At 40.9% G+C, this 17,829-nt stretch overlaps 1 protein-coding gene across 6 annotated transcripts in view; it reads left to right on the top strand.

The window, feature by feature from the left end:
- Window positions 1-2,723: 2,723 nt before the first annotated feature.
- Window positions 2,724-17,829, top strand: part of fryl (furry homolog, like) — a 361,259-nt gene continuing 346,153 nt past the window's right edge. For all 6 annotated transcript variants that reach the window (XM_048544223.2, XM_059647684.1, XM_059647683.1 and 3 more), the window contains exon 1: window positions 2,724-3,010. In XM_048544223.2, coding sequence (XP_048400180.2) covers window positions 2,803-3,010 — 208 coding nt within the window. In that variant the 5' untranslated portion in view covers window positions 2,724-2,802. The remainder of the gene's footprint in view (window positions 3,011-17,829) is intronic.

Genomic DNA, 17,829 nt, shown 5'->3' with positions numbered 1-17,829 from the left:
TTTGGGCCTAGACCACCGAACAAGCAATTCAGTTTGTTAGTTAGGGACAGACTATAAACGCTGGTCTTAATTCCTGGCAATGCCCACATCCCATTATTTTTTTAAAATAGTTTATTTACATTATCTGTGTGGGATTTCCTGGTGCATTAGTAGCGAACATATGCACTTGTGAAAATCATTTTAATATATTTCAGCCAAAATTGAAATAAGTGAAGCAATACTGTGACTTCCTGCCTATCCATTTCTATGTAAGTAGGTCAGTAACAGTGACAGTGTTTCTGGATGTTTGTTAGGTTTGTTTCAGGTTCTATTTGAAATGACAGGAATTTTGATATTTTGAACCGACTACCTGAATCTTGGATTTGAGCCTGCGTACCAACCAATTTTGTGGGAAATCGTTTCTTAAACTCATTTGCTGCCTCCCTGTCTCTCTCACCTTCTATAAGACACTCCTTGTAACCTAGCTCTGTATTACTGGACAAGAGTGCTAAATTATGTTACAATAATTAAGATTGACAAGTCGCCAGGCCCGGACCAGATTTGTCCTCGGCTGCTTTGGGAAGCGAGAAATGCAATTGCTTCGCCACTTGCCAAGATCTTTGCATCCTCGCTCTCTACTGGAGTCGTACCTGAGGACTGGAGAGAGGCAAATGTAATTCCTCTCTTCAAGAAAGGAAATAGGGAAATCCCCGGCAATTATAGACCAGTAAGTCTCACGTCTGTCGTCTGCAAGGTGTTAGAAAGGATTCTGAGGGATAAGATTTATGACCATCTGGAAGAGCATGGCTTGATCAAATACAGTCAACACGGCTTTGTGAGGGGTAGGTCATGCCTTACAAACCTTATCGAGTTTTTTGAGGATGTGACTAGAAAAGTTGATGAGGGTCGAGCTGTGGATGTGGTGTATATGGACTTCAGTAAGGCATTTGATAAGGTTCCCCATGGTAGGCTCATTCAGAAGGTCAGGAGGAATGGGATACAGGGGAACTTAGCTGCTTGGATACAGAATTGGCTGGCCAACAGAAGACAGCGAGTGGTAGTAGAAGGAAAATATTCTGCCTGGAAGTCAGTGGTGAGTGGGGTTCCACAGGGCTCTGTCCTTGGGCCTCTACCGTTTGTAATTTTTATTAATGACTTGGATGAGGGGATTGAAGGATGGGTCAGCAAGTTTGCAGACGACACAAAGGTCGGCGGTGTCGTTGACAGTGTAGAGGGCTGTTGTAGGCTGCAGCGGGACATTGACAGGATGCAGAGATGGGCTGAGAGGTGGCAGATGGAGTTCAACCTTTGAATAATGCGAGGTGATGCATTTTGGAAGGTCGAATTTGAAAGCTGAGTCCAGGATTAAGGATAGGATTCTTGGCAGCGTGGAGGAACAGCAGGATCTTGGTGTGCAGATACATAGATCCCTTAAAATGGCCACCCAAGTGGACAGGGTTGTAAAGAAAGCATATGGTGTTTTGGCTTTCATTAACAGGGGGATTGAGTTTAAGAGTCGTGAGATCTTGTTGCAGCTCTATAAAACTTTGGTTAGACCGCACTTGGAATACTGCGTCCAGTTCTGGGCGCCCTATTATAGGGAAGATGTGGATGCTTTGGAGAGGGTTCAGAGGAGGTTTACCAGGATGCTGCCTGGACTGGAGGGCTTATCTTATGAAGAAAGGTTGACTGAGCTCGGTCTCTTTTCATTGGAGAAAAGGAGGAGGAGAGGGGACCTAATTGAGGTATACAAGATAATGAGAGGCATAGATAGAGCTGATAGCCAGAGACTATTTCCCAGGGCAGAAATGGCTAGCACGAGGGGTCATAGTTTTAAGCTGGTTGGTGGAAAGTATAGAGGGGATGTCAGAGGCAGGTTCTTTACGCAGAGAGTTGTGAGAGCATGGAATGCGTTGCCAGCAGCAGTTGTGGAAGCAAGGTCATTGGGGTCATTCAAGAGACTGCTGGACATGTACATGGTCACAGAAATTTGAGGGTGCATACATGAGGATCAATGGTCGGCACAACATTGTGGGCTGAAGGGCCTGTTCTGTGCTGTACTGTTCTATGTTCTATGTTCTATGTTCTAGACCCTTCATCAGAGAGGCCTAGGCCCGAAACGTCAGCTTTCGTGCTCCTGAGATGCTGCTGGGCCTGCTGTGTTCATCCAGCCTCACATTTTATTACCTTGGATTCTCCAGCATCTGCAGTTCCCATTATCACTCATTAATCATGGCTTGAACTTGTTGTGATCCTGTTTTATGTTGGATAAAATATTCTAATTTTGTATTTAAGTGTGTGGTTAGGACAGCAAATTTAGATGTACTGTGTTTACTTAGTTTTAAAATGATACATATTATCTTTGGAAAACGGCTTTTACTGTTGGAGATATGAGGTTCCACCCACTCTGAGTAAGTTTGAATGAGAGAACGAAGCAAACTGGTTAAAAGAAACGTGTTCATCTTTCTGTAAAAGTCTTAAAACCTGGTATTTAAAGAAATTTCACAGTTCTCGATATGTAGATTCTGGTACATGCATAAATATTATATCTTGTTCTCAAATGTACCTTGAGACCTTTGTCAGCCCTTGCATTCTGCATGTTTATCGGTTTGTCGGGCAAGGCACGAATCCCAAAAGTTGTTTGATGATAGCAAGTTGACCTGCAACTTTTAGGCACCACCCAGTTCCTGCATGACATCACTGAAACCCACAGCAAATATTCCACCTTTTTGTAATAAGGAAGTTTGCATGAATGTTTTCGAGTGTATAAGGCAGCTAAGCTGCTTTTTTTATGGTTGCTACTCTCTCTTTAAAAGTTGAAAAATGGATTTTCTGAAGCGAGTGGTACCTGCTGTAATAACTGGTGATGTTGTTTTGGATGTTGGGGCGACTGATTGTGACGGTGTCCCAAAACTTCTAAAAATGAGACGTTTGAGTTTGCTTTCTATAGGACAGACAATGGAAGAAGAACTTGATGAAAATGCTTTAATGAATTCCAGAATTCAACCAAATGAACTGGAAACGTCAAAAGGTACATAAGAGTTAGATTTCTTTGTCACTTGCAAGTGTGGGTAGGTCTGCTGTAGGTGGTTAAGTAACCATGGTGGCACTAGTATAATAGAATGTTCAGAGTTGAGATAATTGTATGTTTTAAATGCTAATGGTAGAGACTTCTGTGCTGTCCTTCTCTTGTGCTTATTTTGCAAAAATATTTTTAACAACTTGATGAAATGAATTGACCTGGAATAACAACATTTCATTTTCTAACATCAAGAGGCATAGCAGGCTGATTCACCCCTGGTTGATCAAGGATTTCTACAGCAATAATTACACATTAAGCAAAGGAATTGAGAAAATTAAGATTTAAAAAAAAGTACAGTTTACAGCTAAAACTTGGAGAATGATCTGGATTATAGATTAAGAAACCTTTTAAAAACTTGATTTATGTGTGTTACACATAGGTGTGTATGAGCTCATAATCTGAGTTAATTACTTTCGTACACATAGGAATGGGAGGGGTTTATTTGCTTTTTCATCAGTCTTGTGATTTTAGAACGGGTATTTACCAGGATGTTTGGTAAGAATAGATTTGATTTGCACTTGATTTACAGAAACATATAAACTGAAAATACAGGAGCAGGAGGAGGCCACTTGACTCGTGAAGCCTGCTCTGCCATTTAGTATTGTATACAGGTTGAGCCAGCAGTTAGAAAGGTAAGTACATCTTTGGCATGTATTTTGAGAGGATTTGAATATAAAAGCAGGAATGTACTTCTGAGGCTCTATAACAAAGAACAAAGAAAATTACAGCACAGGAACAGGCCCTTCGGCCCTCCAAGTCTGCACCGACATGCTGCCCGTCACGACTAAAGCCCCCTACCCTTCCGGGGACTGTATCTCTCTATTCCCATCCTATTCATGTATTTGTCAAGATGCCCTTTTAAAAGTCACTATTGTATCTGCTTCCACTACCTTCCCCGGTAGCAAGTATCAGCCACCCACCACCCTCTGTATAAGGTTCTGGTCAGGCCTCGTTTGGAGTGTTTAAGCAGTTTTGGCCCCCATATCTTAGGAAAGATGTACTGACCCTGGAACAGATTCAGAGGAGGTTCAGGAGAATGGTCCCAGGAATGAAAAACTTAACATATGAGGAACATCTGAGGACTTGAAGGAGTTTAGAAGGGTGAGGAGGGATCTAATCGAACCTTTTAGAATACTGAATGGCATGGAAAGAGTGGATGTTGGGAAGATGTTTCCATTGGTAGGAGAGCCTAGGACCTGAGGGTACAACCTTTGAGTAAAGGGAAGACCTTTTAGAACGGAGGTAAGGAGAAATTTCTTCAGCCAGAGAGTGGTGAATCAATGGAATTCACTGCCACAGAAGGGTTGTGGAGGCCAGGTCATTGACGATATTTAAGACAAAGATAGATAGGTTCTTGATTATCAAGGTAATCAAGGGTTATGGGGAGACAGTGGGAGAATGGGGTTGAAAAACTTATCAGCAATGGTTGAATGGTGGAGCAGACTTGATGGGCTGAATGGCCTAATTTCTGCTCCTATGTCTTATGGTCATAATGGACCAGAGAGCTTTTCTCCTCTTTAGGTGGTGGTTCAATCTGAGGGCCGCCATGTCTCACATGAGGTTGTGAAGGAGAGTCCTTCATGGTAATCTCAGTTGGCTTGAAAATTGAACCCATACTATTGGTGTTGCTCTTCATCGCAAACCAGCTGTCCAGCCAACAGAGTGACCCGATCTCCGGATGTAAGAGTTGACAGAGAATGCGGTGATATTAGGTTTCTTGGCTTATTGTAAACAATTATGATGTTTTTAGAGAAGAATCCAATATTATCAAGTCAGGAAAAGTGAAATATATTTAAGGGCTTTATAAGACCATAAGACATAGGAGCAAAAATTAGACCATTCGGCCCATCAAGTCTACTCCACCGTTCAATCATGGCTGGTAAGTTCCTTAGCCCCATGCTCCTGCTTTCTCCCTGTGATCCTTAATCCCCTTGTTAATCAAGAACCTATCTATCTCAGTCTTAAATGTACTCAATGACCTGGCCTCCACAGCCTTCTGTGGCAGTGAATTCCATAGATTCGCCACTCTCTTGCTGAAGAAGTTTCTCCTTGTGTCCACTCTAAAAGGTCTTCCCTTTACTCTCAGGCTGTGCCCTCAGGTCCTAGACTCTCCTACCAATGGACGCATCTTCCCAACATCCACTTTGTCCAGGCTATTCAGTATTCTGAAAGTTTCAATTAGATCCACCCTCATCCTTCTAAACTCCAATAAGTATAGTCCCAGAGTCCTTAAATGTTCCTAATATGTTAAGCTTTCCATTTGGGGGACCATTCTCGTGAGCCTCCTCTGAACCCGCTCAAGACCCATACATCCTTCCTGAGATATGGGGCCCAAAACTACACACAATAGTCCAAATGTGGCCCGACCAGAGCCTTATAAAGCCTCAGGAGTACATCCTGCTTTTATATTCAAGTCCTCTCAAAGTAAATAAGTAGCCTTCCTGACTACTGCCTCAACCTGCAAGTTTACCTTGAAAGAATCCTGGACTAGAAACCCCAAGTCTCTCTGCACTTCAGACTTCTGTATTTTCTCCCCATTTAGAAAATAGTCCACTATTTTGTTCTTCTTACCAAAGTGCATGACCTCACACTTTCCCACATTGTATTCCAGCTGCCAGTTTTTTGTCCACTCTCTTGACCTGTCCAAATCCTCTGCAGCCTCCCTGCACCCTCAATACTACCTGACCTTCTACCTATCTTTGTATCGTTTTCAAGTATTGTGGGAAGGATTACTGCAATTTTTAATAGGTTATCAATTTTCATTGTAGGTGCCGTTTACACTCCTGTCTTTGGTACTGAATTAGTGATAGTTACACACCTTTAAGCTTTCTTGTCAAATTATACTGAAACGTTTTTGTAAGTTTAACTTTAATACTGGTGTAATGCAATTTAGATCCCAACTGCCAGTAGATTCTAGCTCCTGGTTTTATCATTTGCATTTAATACGTGGAATCCCTACATAATCACCACTTCCAATTCCTGCTGTCTCCAATTTGTCTGACATCTCGTATTGCATGAATACAACCCTCAGACACACAAAACAAAAAAAGATGTTATGGACAGATGGGAAAGACTGGGAAGGTAGTTCAGTGATAGATAACAAGATGCAGAGCTGGATGAACACAGCAGGACAAGCAGCATCAGAGGAGCAGGAAAGCTGACATTTCGGGCCTAGACCCTTCATCAGAAAAGTCTCTGCAGTGGGGTTAAAATTGTTTCAGAGATAGTAGGACCTGCAGATGCTGGAGAATCTGAGATAACAACGTGCAGAGCTGGAAGGTAGTTCAATAATCTTAATGCATAGGGTTTGCTGAGGTGATAATTTTGCCCATGGGATCTTGCTACTCCTCAGTCTTCCTACTCAGATTTTTTTTTGCTGGCAGGAGATGCAGAACGACGGTTCACTCTTGCATTATCTCTGATATTTGTTAAAAGTCCCAGTTTATGCCAAATGATGAGGAGAAATAAACTGGCTTTCCTCTGGCTTGAGTTTTTTTAAACTGCAGAGTAAAGAATAGCATCATTTTTTCGAGAGGTCTGATAGCTTTAGATGAAGCATTCACACCTGCAAGCTGTTCAGCTACCTGTGAGTGAGCCACGTAGATGTTAACAGTTAGAAGATCTTTTTTGTTAAACAGCACTTACAATGAAAATTGGTAATCTATTTTTAAAAATTGCAGTAATCCTTCCCATAATACTTGTTATTTTTAAACAATTATTTTTCTCATTTTAATCCACAATAGCAAAATACAAAAAAAGGAAGATATGTTCTTTACATGAGTTTTAAATATAAAGTTTTGGGCAAGATAGGCATGGATTAGGTTGAAGGCTGAGGAAAGGATATTGTGGTTTGTCTCTTTTGTCCATGTAAACAAAGGAATGGAAGATTTGTAGAGAAGGGGATAGTACCAAATAATTCTTCCTGACATCCCCTGCCACCAATGTCGTGGGTTAACAGTCTTTTTGAAGTTACCTACCTTTCTTGGTCTCTAATCTTGGTCTCTACTGGTCCTTTTAGCACTCTTACAATTTAAATGCTTATTATGCCTATAAGAGCACTTTATGGTATCCCTTAATGTTGGCTACCAGTCTTTTCTCTCAATTCGATTGTGGTTTTTGGATATGGTTTTTCATTTTCCCTCTGAATCTCTCTGTATTCCTCTTGGTTCTCAAATGTATTTACTACCTGACACCTGTGATCAGTACACTTTTTCTTTATCTTAATTTAAATCTTTGTCATCCAGGGAACTCTGGATTTATTTGTCTTACCTTTCCCCTTTGAGGGAATATACCTGACTGAACCCAAACCATCATCTCTTTTAATGTAACTCATTGCTCAGTGACAGCTTTTCTCCAACCACTTTTTTGTTCTCGTCTAACCTATCATGCTCCACCTTTGCCTCATTTGAAGTCAACTCTCTACAATTGATTTTTCTTTTTATGGATTGCAATGTCATTCTCCACCAGTTGATTCGTTTTGCTTTCCTCATTTTCAAGAAACCGATCCAATCGTTCGTCCTTTCTTGTTGGACTGGACGCTTCTGTGTAGGAAATTCTCCTGAACACAATTTAGAATCACTTTCCCCTCGGTGACCCTGACACTTCCCAGTCTGTATTTCGATAAAATCCCCCATGATAACTACTACTTAATGTTGATATCTGTCTGTAATTTCACGGCAGATTTGTTTCTCTGTTTTTACCACTTGGTGGCCTATACATTACACCGAGCATTGTAATTGAACTCTCTTTGTATCTTGCCTCTACCCAAATTGATTTTGTCAATGAATCTTCTGAGATATCCTCTCTGCAGTGGCCTGCTTAACTAATGGTGCCACTCTTCCTTGTTCCCTTACTTTCCTGCACACCTTTAGTTCAGGAACATTTAACATCCAATTCTGCCTTTCCGGAGCAAGGGCCCTGTTATTGCTACAATGTCATATTTTGATATGACAAGTTTACCTGTGATTTCTCAATCTTTGTGATATGCCATGTGTTCACATGGCCAGTAACCCTGTTTTGCTTTGCCCTTTATTTTGCTCTGTTCAGATGCAACCAATCCAGTTTGTATAGGTGCCGTCTTCCCCAGTGCCAGTCTCAGTTTCCCAGGAATCTGATGCCCTTCCTCCTGCACCGTCTTCCCAGCATCCCATTTATCTGCCATAACCTTTTGTAGCTGTTCTCTCTGGTACATGTAAATAGGAGTGGCAGCAATTATGGCAATTGAAGTCCTGTTTGCTGATTTTTTTTTAAACCCATCTCTCTAAACTCTGAGGACCACATCTCTCTTCTACCTATATTAGTACAAACAGGGATCATGATTTTGACTGATCATGCTCTTTCAGAGGATTGCCCTGCAGCTGCTCAGTCATCTTTTACAAACCTAGCCCTTCATGTAACATCATTATGGAGTCACACATATGACTGCAGAAAAACGGATAGTAAGTACTGCTGATGCTGGAGTCTGAGATAACACAGTGTAGAGCTGGACGAATGCAGCAGGGCAAGCAGCATCAGAGGAGCAGGAAATCTGATGTTTCGATTCAAAATCCTTCTTTGGGAATGGGGAAGGGGGATGGGGCTCTGAAATAAAAAGACAATAGGTCCAGGAGTAGGCCATTTGGCCCTTCGAGCCAGCACCACCATTCATTATGATCATGGCTGATCATCCACAATCAGTATCCTGTTCCTGCTTTATTCCCATAACCCTTGATTCCACTATCTTTAAGAGCTCTATCCATCTCTTTCTTGAAAGTATCCAGAGGCTTGGCCTCCACTGCCTTCTGGGGCAGGGCATTCCATATATCCACCACTCTCTGGGTAAAGAAGTTTTTCCTCAACTCTGTTCTAAATGGCCTACCCCTTATTTTTAAACTGTGTCCTCTGGCCATGGACTCGCCCATCAGTGGAAACATGCTTCCTGCCTCCAGAGTGTCCAATCCCTTAATAATCTTATACGTCTCAATCAGATCCTCTCTCATCCTTCTAAACTCAGGTCTGTATAAGCCCAGTCGCTCCAACCTTTCAACGTATGATCGTCCCGCCGTTCCAGGAATTAACCTCGTGAACTTACGCTGCACTCCCTCAATAGCAAGAATGTCCTTCATCAAATTTGGAGACTAAAACTGTACACACTACTCCAGTTGCGGTCTCACCAGGGCCCTATCAAGCTGCAGAAGGATCTCTTTGCTCCGATACTCAATTCACCTTGTTATCAAAGCCAGCATCCCATTAGCTTTCTTCACTGCCTGCTGTACCTGCATGCTTGCTTTCATTGACCGATGTACAAGAACACCTAGATCTCGTTGTTCTTCCCCTTTATCTAACTTAACTCCATTTAGATAGTGATCTGCCTTCCTGTTCTTGCCACCAAAGTGGATAACCTCACATTTATCCACATTAAACTGCATTTGCCACGTATCCGTCCACTCACCTAGCCTGCCCAAGTCACCCTGTATTCTCAGAACATCCTCCTCACATTTCACCCTGCCACCCAACTTTGTGTCATCAGCAAATTTGCTAATATTACTTTTAATGCCTTCACCTATATCATTAGTGTATATTGTAAACCGCTGCGGTCCCAGCACCGAACCTTGCGGTTCCCCACTGGTCACAGCCTGCCATTTTGAAAGGGACCCATTTACTCTTTGCTTCCTGTCATCCAGCCAATTTTCAATCCAAGTCAGTATTTTTCCCCAATACCATGGGCCCTAATTTTGCTCACTAATCTCCTATGTGGGACTTTATCAAAGGCTTTCTGAAAGTCCAGGTACACTACATCCACTGGCTCCCTCCTTGTCCATCTTCACAGTTACATCCTCAAAAAATTCCAGAAGATTAGTCAAGCACGATTTCCCCTTCATAAATCCATGTTAACTCTGACCTGTCCTGTTACTGCTATCCAAATGAGTCATAATTTCATCTTTTATAATTGACTCTAGCATCTTTCCCACGATTGATGTCTGGCTAACCAGTCTATAATTCCCTGTTTTCTCTCTCCCTCCTTTCTTGAAAAGTGGGGCAACATTAGCCACCCTCCAATCTGCAGGAACTGACCCTGAATCTAAAGAACATTGGAAAATGATTACCAATGCATCCACAATTTCTAGAGCCACTTCCTTAAGTACCCTGGGATGCAGACCATCAGGTCCCGGGGACTTATCAGCCTTCAGACCTAACAGTCTATCCAACACCATTTCCTGCCTAATATAAATTCCCTTCAGTTCATCCATTACCCTAGATCCTTCAGCCACTATTACATCTGGGAGATTGCGTCTTCCCTAGTGAAGACAGATCCAAAGTACCTTTTCAAATGTTCTGTCATTTCCTTGTTCCCCATATTAAATTCACCCGTTTCTGTCTTCAAGGGACCAATTTTAGTCTTAGCCATTTTTTTTTCTTTTCACATACCCAAAAAAGCTTTTAGTATCCTCCTTCATATTTTTGGCCAGTTTGCCTTTGTTCCTCATTTTTTTCTCCGCGTATTGCCTTTTTAGTTATCTTCTGTTGCTCTTTAAAGTTTCCCAGTCCGCCGGCTTCCCGCTCATCTTTGCTACGTTATACTACTTCTCTTTTATCTTTATACAGTTCTTAACTTGCCTTGTCAGCCATGGCCGCCCCGCCTCCCCTTAGGATCTTTCTTCCTCTTTGGAATGAACTGATCCTGCACCTTCTGCACTATATGCAGAAATACCTGCCATTGTTGTTCCACTGCCATCCCTACTAGGATATTGTACCATTGAACTTTGGCCAGCTCCTCCCTCATAGCTCCATAGTTCCCTTTGTTCAACTGCAATACTGACACTTCCGATTCTCCCTTCTCCCTCTCAAATTGCAGATTAAAAATAGAGAGAGGGAGGACGGTGATAGCAGGTAAATAGTGGATAGGTGGGAGAGAAGACGGACTGGTCAAGGAGTTGGGGATGAAACTAGTAAAGGTGAGTGTTGCTAGGTGATGGTGGGGGTTGGTCAGTGAGGTGGGAGGAGCAGATTGGTGGGAGAGAAGACGGACAGGTCAATGAGGAAGAATGAGAGGGGGCCTGGTATTGGGATGAGGTCGGGAGTGGGGAGATTTTGAAGCTCATAAAGTCCACGTTGAGACCATTTGGCTGTAGACTTCCAAGGCATATGAAGTGCTGTTCCTCCAGTTTCTGGGTGGCATCGTTATGACATGAGAGGAGGCCCAAGAACACCTGTCTGTTCCCCTAACTAATGAATTCTCCGTCATTATTGCTTTTTTTTATCCCCCCCTTCTTTCTCCCCTCCTTCTCCACTCCTGTACAATAAAGCTGCTTGTTGTGCCATTAGTGTGGCTTTTGACTGCACTCCCTTGAGGAATTAGGGCTGTCATCAGTTTTGACAATGGAAAAATGGTTTGTAAACAAGATCCCAGGGGACTCGTGCACCATCTGCCTTTTTTGGATGGTAACCCATTTCCTTTCTGCCTCAAGGCTCCCAAGCTACAGTGAGTTCTCTCTGAACATGCCATCCATGTAATTTGTAGCCTCAAGATGTGCCACAGTGACCCCAGTTGCCAATTGAACTCTGAAACTAAGTTCAAGTTTCTGCATTTGGCAGCACTTTCTTCAAATATGGTTGCCTGGGAAATCACTTTTGCCCGTAACTTCTCTCATTGTACAGGCCATGCATTTCACTCTCTCTAACTTGCCTTCTCATACGTTAACTTCGTTCTGCTTTAGATTGCTTATGTTAATATATTGACCCTGGTGTTCCTCAGTTAAATCCAAGTCGAGTTAATTCTTGTGAAATAGAATTGGATTTTTTTTAATCAAGTTAAAGAGAGTCCCTGATAACAGATTTTTTTTAACCCAACCAATGAACTTACTGCAAAAGGGGAAAAAAGTAAAAGTACCTCTTTCCCTGCTTTATCAAACTCCCCACTTAGCCCGCTCTGCTAATTGCATTAAAACTTAATTAAAACAGTTCTGTCCCTCTCTGTATCAAATTCTTGGATGCGGGCACTCAGCCTCTGTCTCACTCAGGCACAGACTCCCTCACACAGATCATGCACCCTCTCTCATAGTATATTGTAGGAAACGGTGATCCAATTTAGCATGAAAAATAGAAAAGTTGAATATTATTTAAATGGAGAGATAATTCAGAATTGCAGAACAAAAGGACCAATGTCTCCTTGTATATGAATCATGTAGAGATCGTATGCAAGCACATCAAGTGATTAGATAGGGAATTGAAAAACTGTTGGTTGTTGCAAGAGAAATGGGTTATAAAAGTCAAAATAGAGAACATACTGTGTGGAAACAGATCCTTTGGTCCAACTTGTCCACATCAACCACACATCCTAATCTGGCCTAGTCCCATTTGCCAGCATTTGGCTCATATACCTCTTAAACCCTACCCTTCCTATTCGTAAACCCATCCAGATGCCTTTTAAATATTGTAATTGTATCTACCACCACCTAAGATGTTTTGCTGCTATTGTGTAGGTCATGGAGTTTATAACTGGAGTTCTCCTGTCCAGTTTTGGTCTCCTTATTAAAGAAATAAAATAAATGTGTTAGAACTATAAGACCATAAGACACAGGAGTGGAATTAAGGCCATTCAGCCCATCAGTTCCACTCTGCCATTTAATCATAGCTGATGGACATTTCAACTCCACTTCCCCGCACTCTTCCCATAGCCCTTAATTCCTTGCGAGATCAAGAAATTATCAACCTCTGCCTTGAAGACATTCAACGTCCCAGCCTCCACTGCGCTCCATGGCAATGAATTCCATAGGCTGTCCAATCTCTGGCTGAAGAAATGTCTCCTCATTTCCATTCTATATTGACCCCCTCTAATTCTAAGACTGTGCCCACCGGTCCTGGTCTCCCCGCCTAACGGAAACAACTTCCCAGCGTCTACCCTTTCTAAGCCATACGTTATCTTGTAAGTTTCTATTAGATCTTCCCATAACCTTCTAAACTCTAATGAATACAATCCCAGGATCCTCAGCCGTTCATCATATGTTAGACCTACCATTCCAGGGATCATCCATGTGAATCTCCGCTGGACACTCTCCAGTGCCAATATGTCCTTCCTGAGGTCTGGAGCCCAAAATTGGACACAGTATTCTAAATGGGTCTAACTAGAGCTTTATAAAGCCTCAGATGCACTCTGCTGCTTTTTTATTCCAACCCTCTTGAAGAGGTTCAGTTAACTGATCCCTGTGATCAGTGTGTTATGAGGAAACGTTGAACATGTTGGAACTATGTTTACCCTCTTTTTGTCCCTCTCCCTTTTTGAATAGAATTGGTATTTTTCCAATCCTCAGGTACTTGTGCATAATCCAACAAATATTTCTTCACATTATAATACTCCATTTTCGTGCTATTAACAAATGCTTTAACCATGCTCAATTGACCCATCAACCAGCATCACAGCATTTTCAAAATTTGTTTTTACTTCTAAATTATGGTTTCCAGATTTTTGTTTATTTTTATGAATTTATTCAAGCATGTCCATTTTTTATTAATTCATGGAATGTGGACTTTGCTTTCTGACCAGCATTTATCACATGCTCCTTGTAGCCCTTGCGAAGGAAGTGGTGAACTGCCTTTTTGAACTGTTGCAGTCCTTGTGGTGTAGAACGTCCATAATGCTGAGTTTCAGGATTTGACCCAGTGACTCTGAATGAACAGTGATATGTTTCCAAGTTCAAATGATAAGTGGCTTGAAAAGGAACTTGTCGGTGGAGGTGCTTCTTTGTATCTGCTGCCCTTGTCCTTTTAGTTGGTAGTGATTGTGGACTTGGAAGATGTTGTTTAAGGAGCCTGGGTAAATTTCTGCAGTGCATCTTGCTGCTACTGAGCAATGGTGGAGGGAATGAACGTCTGTGGATATGGTACCAATCAAGCAGACTTCTTTATCTTAGTTGGTGTCAAGCTTCTTGAATGTTGGAGTGCAGACATCCAGGCGAGTGGAACGTGTACGATCATTGATTTTAATTTATATCAGTGCTTTTGTGGTCTTCGCCTGCTTTTATTTGAGCAACATTAAAGATGAGTTTGTTTCATAAAATGGTGTAACTTAAGCGGATCTTTAGGAATTATTGTGCCCATGTTGTCTTATAGGAATATGGGAATAGGAATAATCCATTTAGCCCCTCTTGACCATTCATCCATTTAGCGAAGCCATGTCTGATCTGTGACCTAACTCTACCAGGCTGTGCCCTATGTTCTTTATACTTCTGGTTAACAAAATTTATCCATTTTCAGTTTTAAGATAAACTATTTATGAAACAGAGTTCCAACTTTTCTATTTGTGTGTGGAATTATCTCTTATTATCAGTTTTATATGGCCTGGCTTTAATTTTTAAGCTGTAGCGTTCTAGTCTCAACTCAGTCACTAGCAAAAATGCTTTCTTCCTAAGTCATTTGTTCATCTCAACATCTTGAAATTTGGATTAAATCACACCTTAGCTGTCTAAATTACAGGAAATGTAGTTTGTGCAGCCTGTCCTTGTAAGTTCACTCTTGGAGTCTGGACATTATTCTAAAAGATGTATTCTACATTCTGTCCAAGATCAATGGTTTCTTCCCGAGCTGCATCGCACAGACTGCTGAGTAGTCCAACCAGAGCATTATATAGCTGAAACATGCCTTCTACCATCCTGTATTCTAGATATAAAGACCTGCTTTCCATTAATCTTTGATTTTCTGCTTGATCATTATATTTTGGTGATATTTGCAACAGGGCCCCAGGTTTCTTTGGACCTCCGTTGTTTATAGCATATTGTGATTTGGAAAATATTGTTCTGTTGCTTCTGGTACAAAGTTAATGACCTGCAGTTAAGTCTATTTGCCACAGTTTTGCTCACTTATTTAACGAATACTTCTGATGTTTACACTTTCATTAGCGCAATTTATAATACCGCCAATATTTGTGTTGGCGGCAGACTTTATATGTGGCTTTCTGTCCATCAGCTAAGTCGTTAGTGCACACAATGAATAGTTAAGACCTCAACAGAGACCTGGGTGAGCATCATCAACTGCCACTCAGCCAGTTTCCTAAGCAGGTCAATAGTTTGCCTTCAATCCCAGAAAACTGAACTTCAGCTAACAATCTCCTTTGAGCAACTTTATCAACTTCCAGAAATATTTGATTCAAATAACATCCATAGAAATGCCCTTTTTTCAGTCACTAATTTAAAATTTTATTTTAGGTTCATCAAGCATGACCTCTTTTATTAAATCTCTTCTAGCTTCCTGCTTGGCCGAAAACTTGTAAGATGTCTAGTCACCTGATTACCTCTACTGCATAACTTAGGTCAAATGTATCGATCTTGAAGGGAGTGTGCAGTGTAGCTTGACAGAAATGATCCTGGTCTGCAGTGGCTAAATTAGGTTAAACTCAGGTTGATTGGAGACTGCAGTAATTTTGCAGGCAACAATTGTTAAGCTGGACTGTCATTCCTTATTTATTTTTACAATTCTTCAATAATGTAGTGAATGAATTGAACGTCCACTGTCTTGAAGGCACTTAGATGTTTCAATGATTGGGAAATAAAACACTCATTATTTTCAACTATACATATGCATTTTTTAAAAATTAAAGTTTGATTGTGTTGAACTAAATCAATATGTATGGTTCACTATTTCTTTGTTTGATGCAGCCCGCAAAAGTAAGGCTAACTTGTGACCGTGTGCATTTTTATGATAAGAATTTTGTCCATGCTTGGATAAAAGTTTAACTCTGTTTTGTTAATATGTGAACATATAATGCTACTGAAGTGGAAGAGGGTTGGATTAATTATTCGAGGAAAACAATTTAAAATCCGACCATGGCAATTTTAAAATTTTATTCCAGCTCTGCAAATAAAGTTTGCAAATTAAAAAGGTTTTCAGTTGGTGTCTATGAATCTGTTATAGTCTCAGAAAAATCAAACTGGCTGACTTGTGTTCATGCAAGAAGAGCAATCTGCTGCCTTCACCCAGTCTGTTTTATTTGATACTCCAGTCCTAAGCCACTATAGTTACCTGTTAACTATGTTCTGAAATTTTATTTCAAGCTTCTCAAGAGGAGCAGAAGAAAACCTATTGCCACATTGTAGGTCTACCGTGAATGGATAAGAAGTGCCTATCATGTCAACAACACCTCGGTCCTGAGAATAAACAGTTTTTGGACAGAATAGATGAGTCATTTGGAAAGCTTTAACTGGTGTTTGCATACCCTAATGATGAACAAGAGATTTTTGAATGTGTTGTCGTTAATGCCACAATTGAATCAGAGTGGGATTTCTCCATGTTTTCTGATATATTTCGCTAATGATGCACGCTTGTACAATGTTGAAGGAGTACAGATTATGGATTGATCCTCATGATAGATGTGAAGTTCTGCTATACACCTAATTCATGTCAGTGTAGCCCGTATCTTCAATCCTGAAGCAGTGGAAACTACTACTTACACTGTGAGCTAGATTCCATGGCATGGAGTAAAATCTGAGTCAGCAATATTACAACCTTTTTGTTGAAATGCATTGATTAAGGGAAAGGCAATGTAGATTTATTGGAAAAGTTATCTGACCCGTAAGAATTTTTTGGAACTGGCTGATTTGATAGGTAAAAGGAAGATGTCCAGTGTAAGGTGCCTTATGAGATGCCTTTTACATTACTAGCTTTCCACTGCTGTGATACAAGGTCACAGATCTGAAAGGTTAATTCTGTTTCTGTTTCTATACATACAGTCTGAAATGAGTATTTCCATCATTTTCTGTTTTTATATCTACTTTCTGTCGTACTTTGGTTTTGTGACATTAGATGAGGATGTGGTTTGCCTTAATCACGATATACCCTATAAGTGAATAACGTCCAAAATGTTCACTGTTTACACATGGCAAACAGTTACTTGATTGAGGCAGTAGAAGATTTAAAGGGTTTTTAGATTTTGGAATTCTGCAGTGTGGAGAACAGTGGAGGTTTGGTTATTGAATGCATTCAAATTTGAGTTGGACATAATTTTGATCTACAAGGGAGTTGAGGCTAATTGAAAATGCAGGAAGGTGCACTTCTGGCCATTTGTCAGATTGACCATGATCTTATTGAATGGTGCATTTAATTGATGTGCAAAATGGCCTACTCCTCTATTTCTAATCTAAGTGTCTACTGCTGATGCAGTATTGGCTAGTGCAATGAGGAGTGTTTAAACCAAAAATAAAAGCATGGGAAGTAAGGAAAATGACAGAGTTCACCGGTAAGAATCAAACTGGGCCACAGTGCAAAGTAATATGAACATGACTACAAATATTAATTAAGAATGTTAAGATTGACTTCAAAGCCTTGTGTTTTAATGCGTGGAACTTTGCAATAAATTAGATGAACTTGTGAGGCAAATAGATATAAACAGGTATGATATAGTTAGGATTATGGAGACATGGCTGCAGTGTGACCGGGAATGAAAACTGAATATCCAAGATGATTCACTTCTTAGGAAGGACGGAGGAAGTGGTGTAGTGTTGCTGGTTAAAGAGAACATAAATACAACAGTGAGGAAGGATGTTAGCTCTGGTGAAGTGGGATTTGTATGGGTAGAATGTAGAAATACCAAGGGGCAGAAAAGATAGTGGGGGTTGTAAAAAGACCCCCAAGCTGTAGTGGTAAAGTTGGGGAAGGCATTAATTATGAAATTGGAAATACAAACAATAAAAATATAGCTGTAATGATGGGCAACTCTCAGTATCCAGTTAGATTGGACATATGAAATCAGTAAATCCTGGAATGTGAGATGGTTTTCTGGATCAGTGTGTTGAGTGTTT

This window comes from Stegostoma tigrinum, chromosome 1, assembly GCF_030684315.1.
Source record: "Stegostoma tigrinum isolate sSteTig4 chromosome 1, sSteTig4.hap1, whole genome shotgun sequence".
NCBI classification, from domain to species: Eukaryota; Metazoa; Chordata; class Chondrichthyes; order Orectolobiformes; family Stegostomatidae; genus Stegostoma; species Stegostoma tigrinum.
Note: the sequence above shows the minus strand (reverse complement) of the source record. Positions and strands in the feature narration are given on the sequence as shown.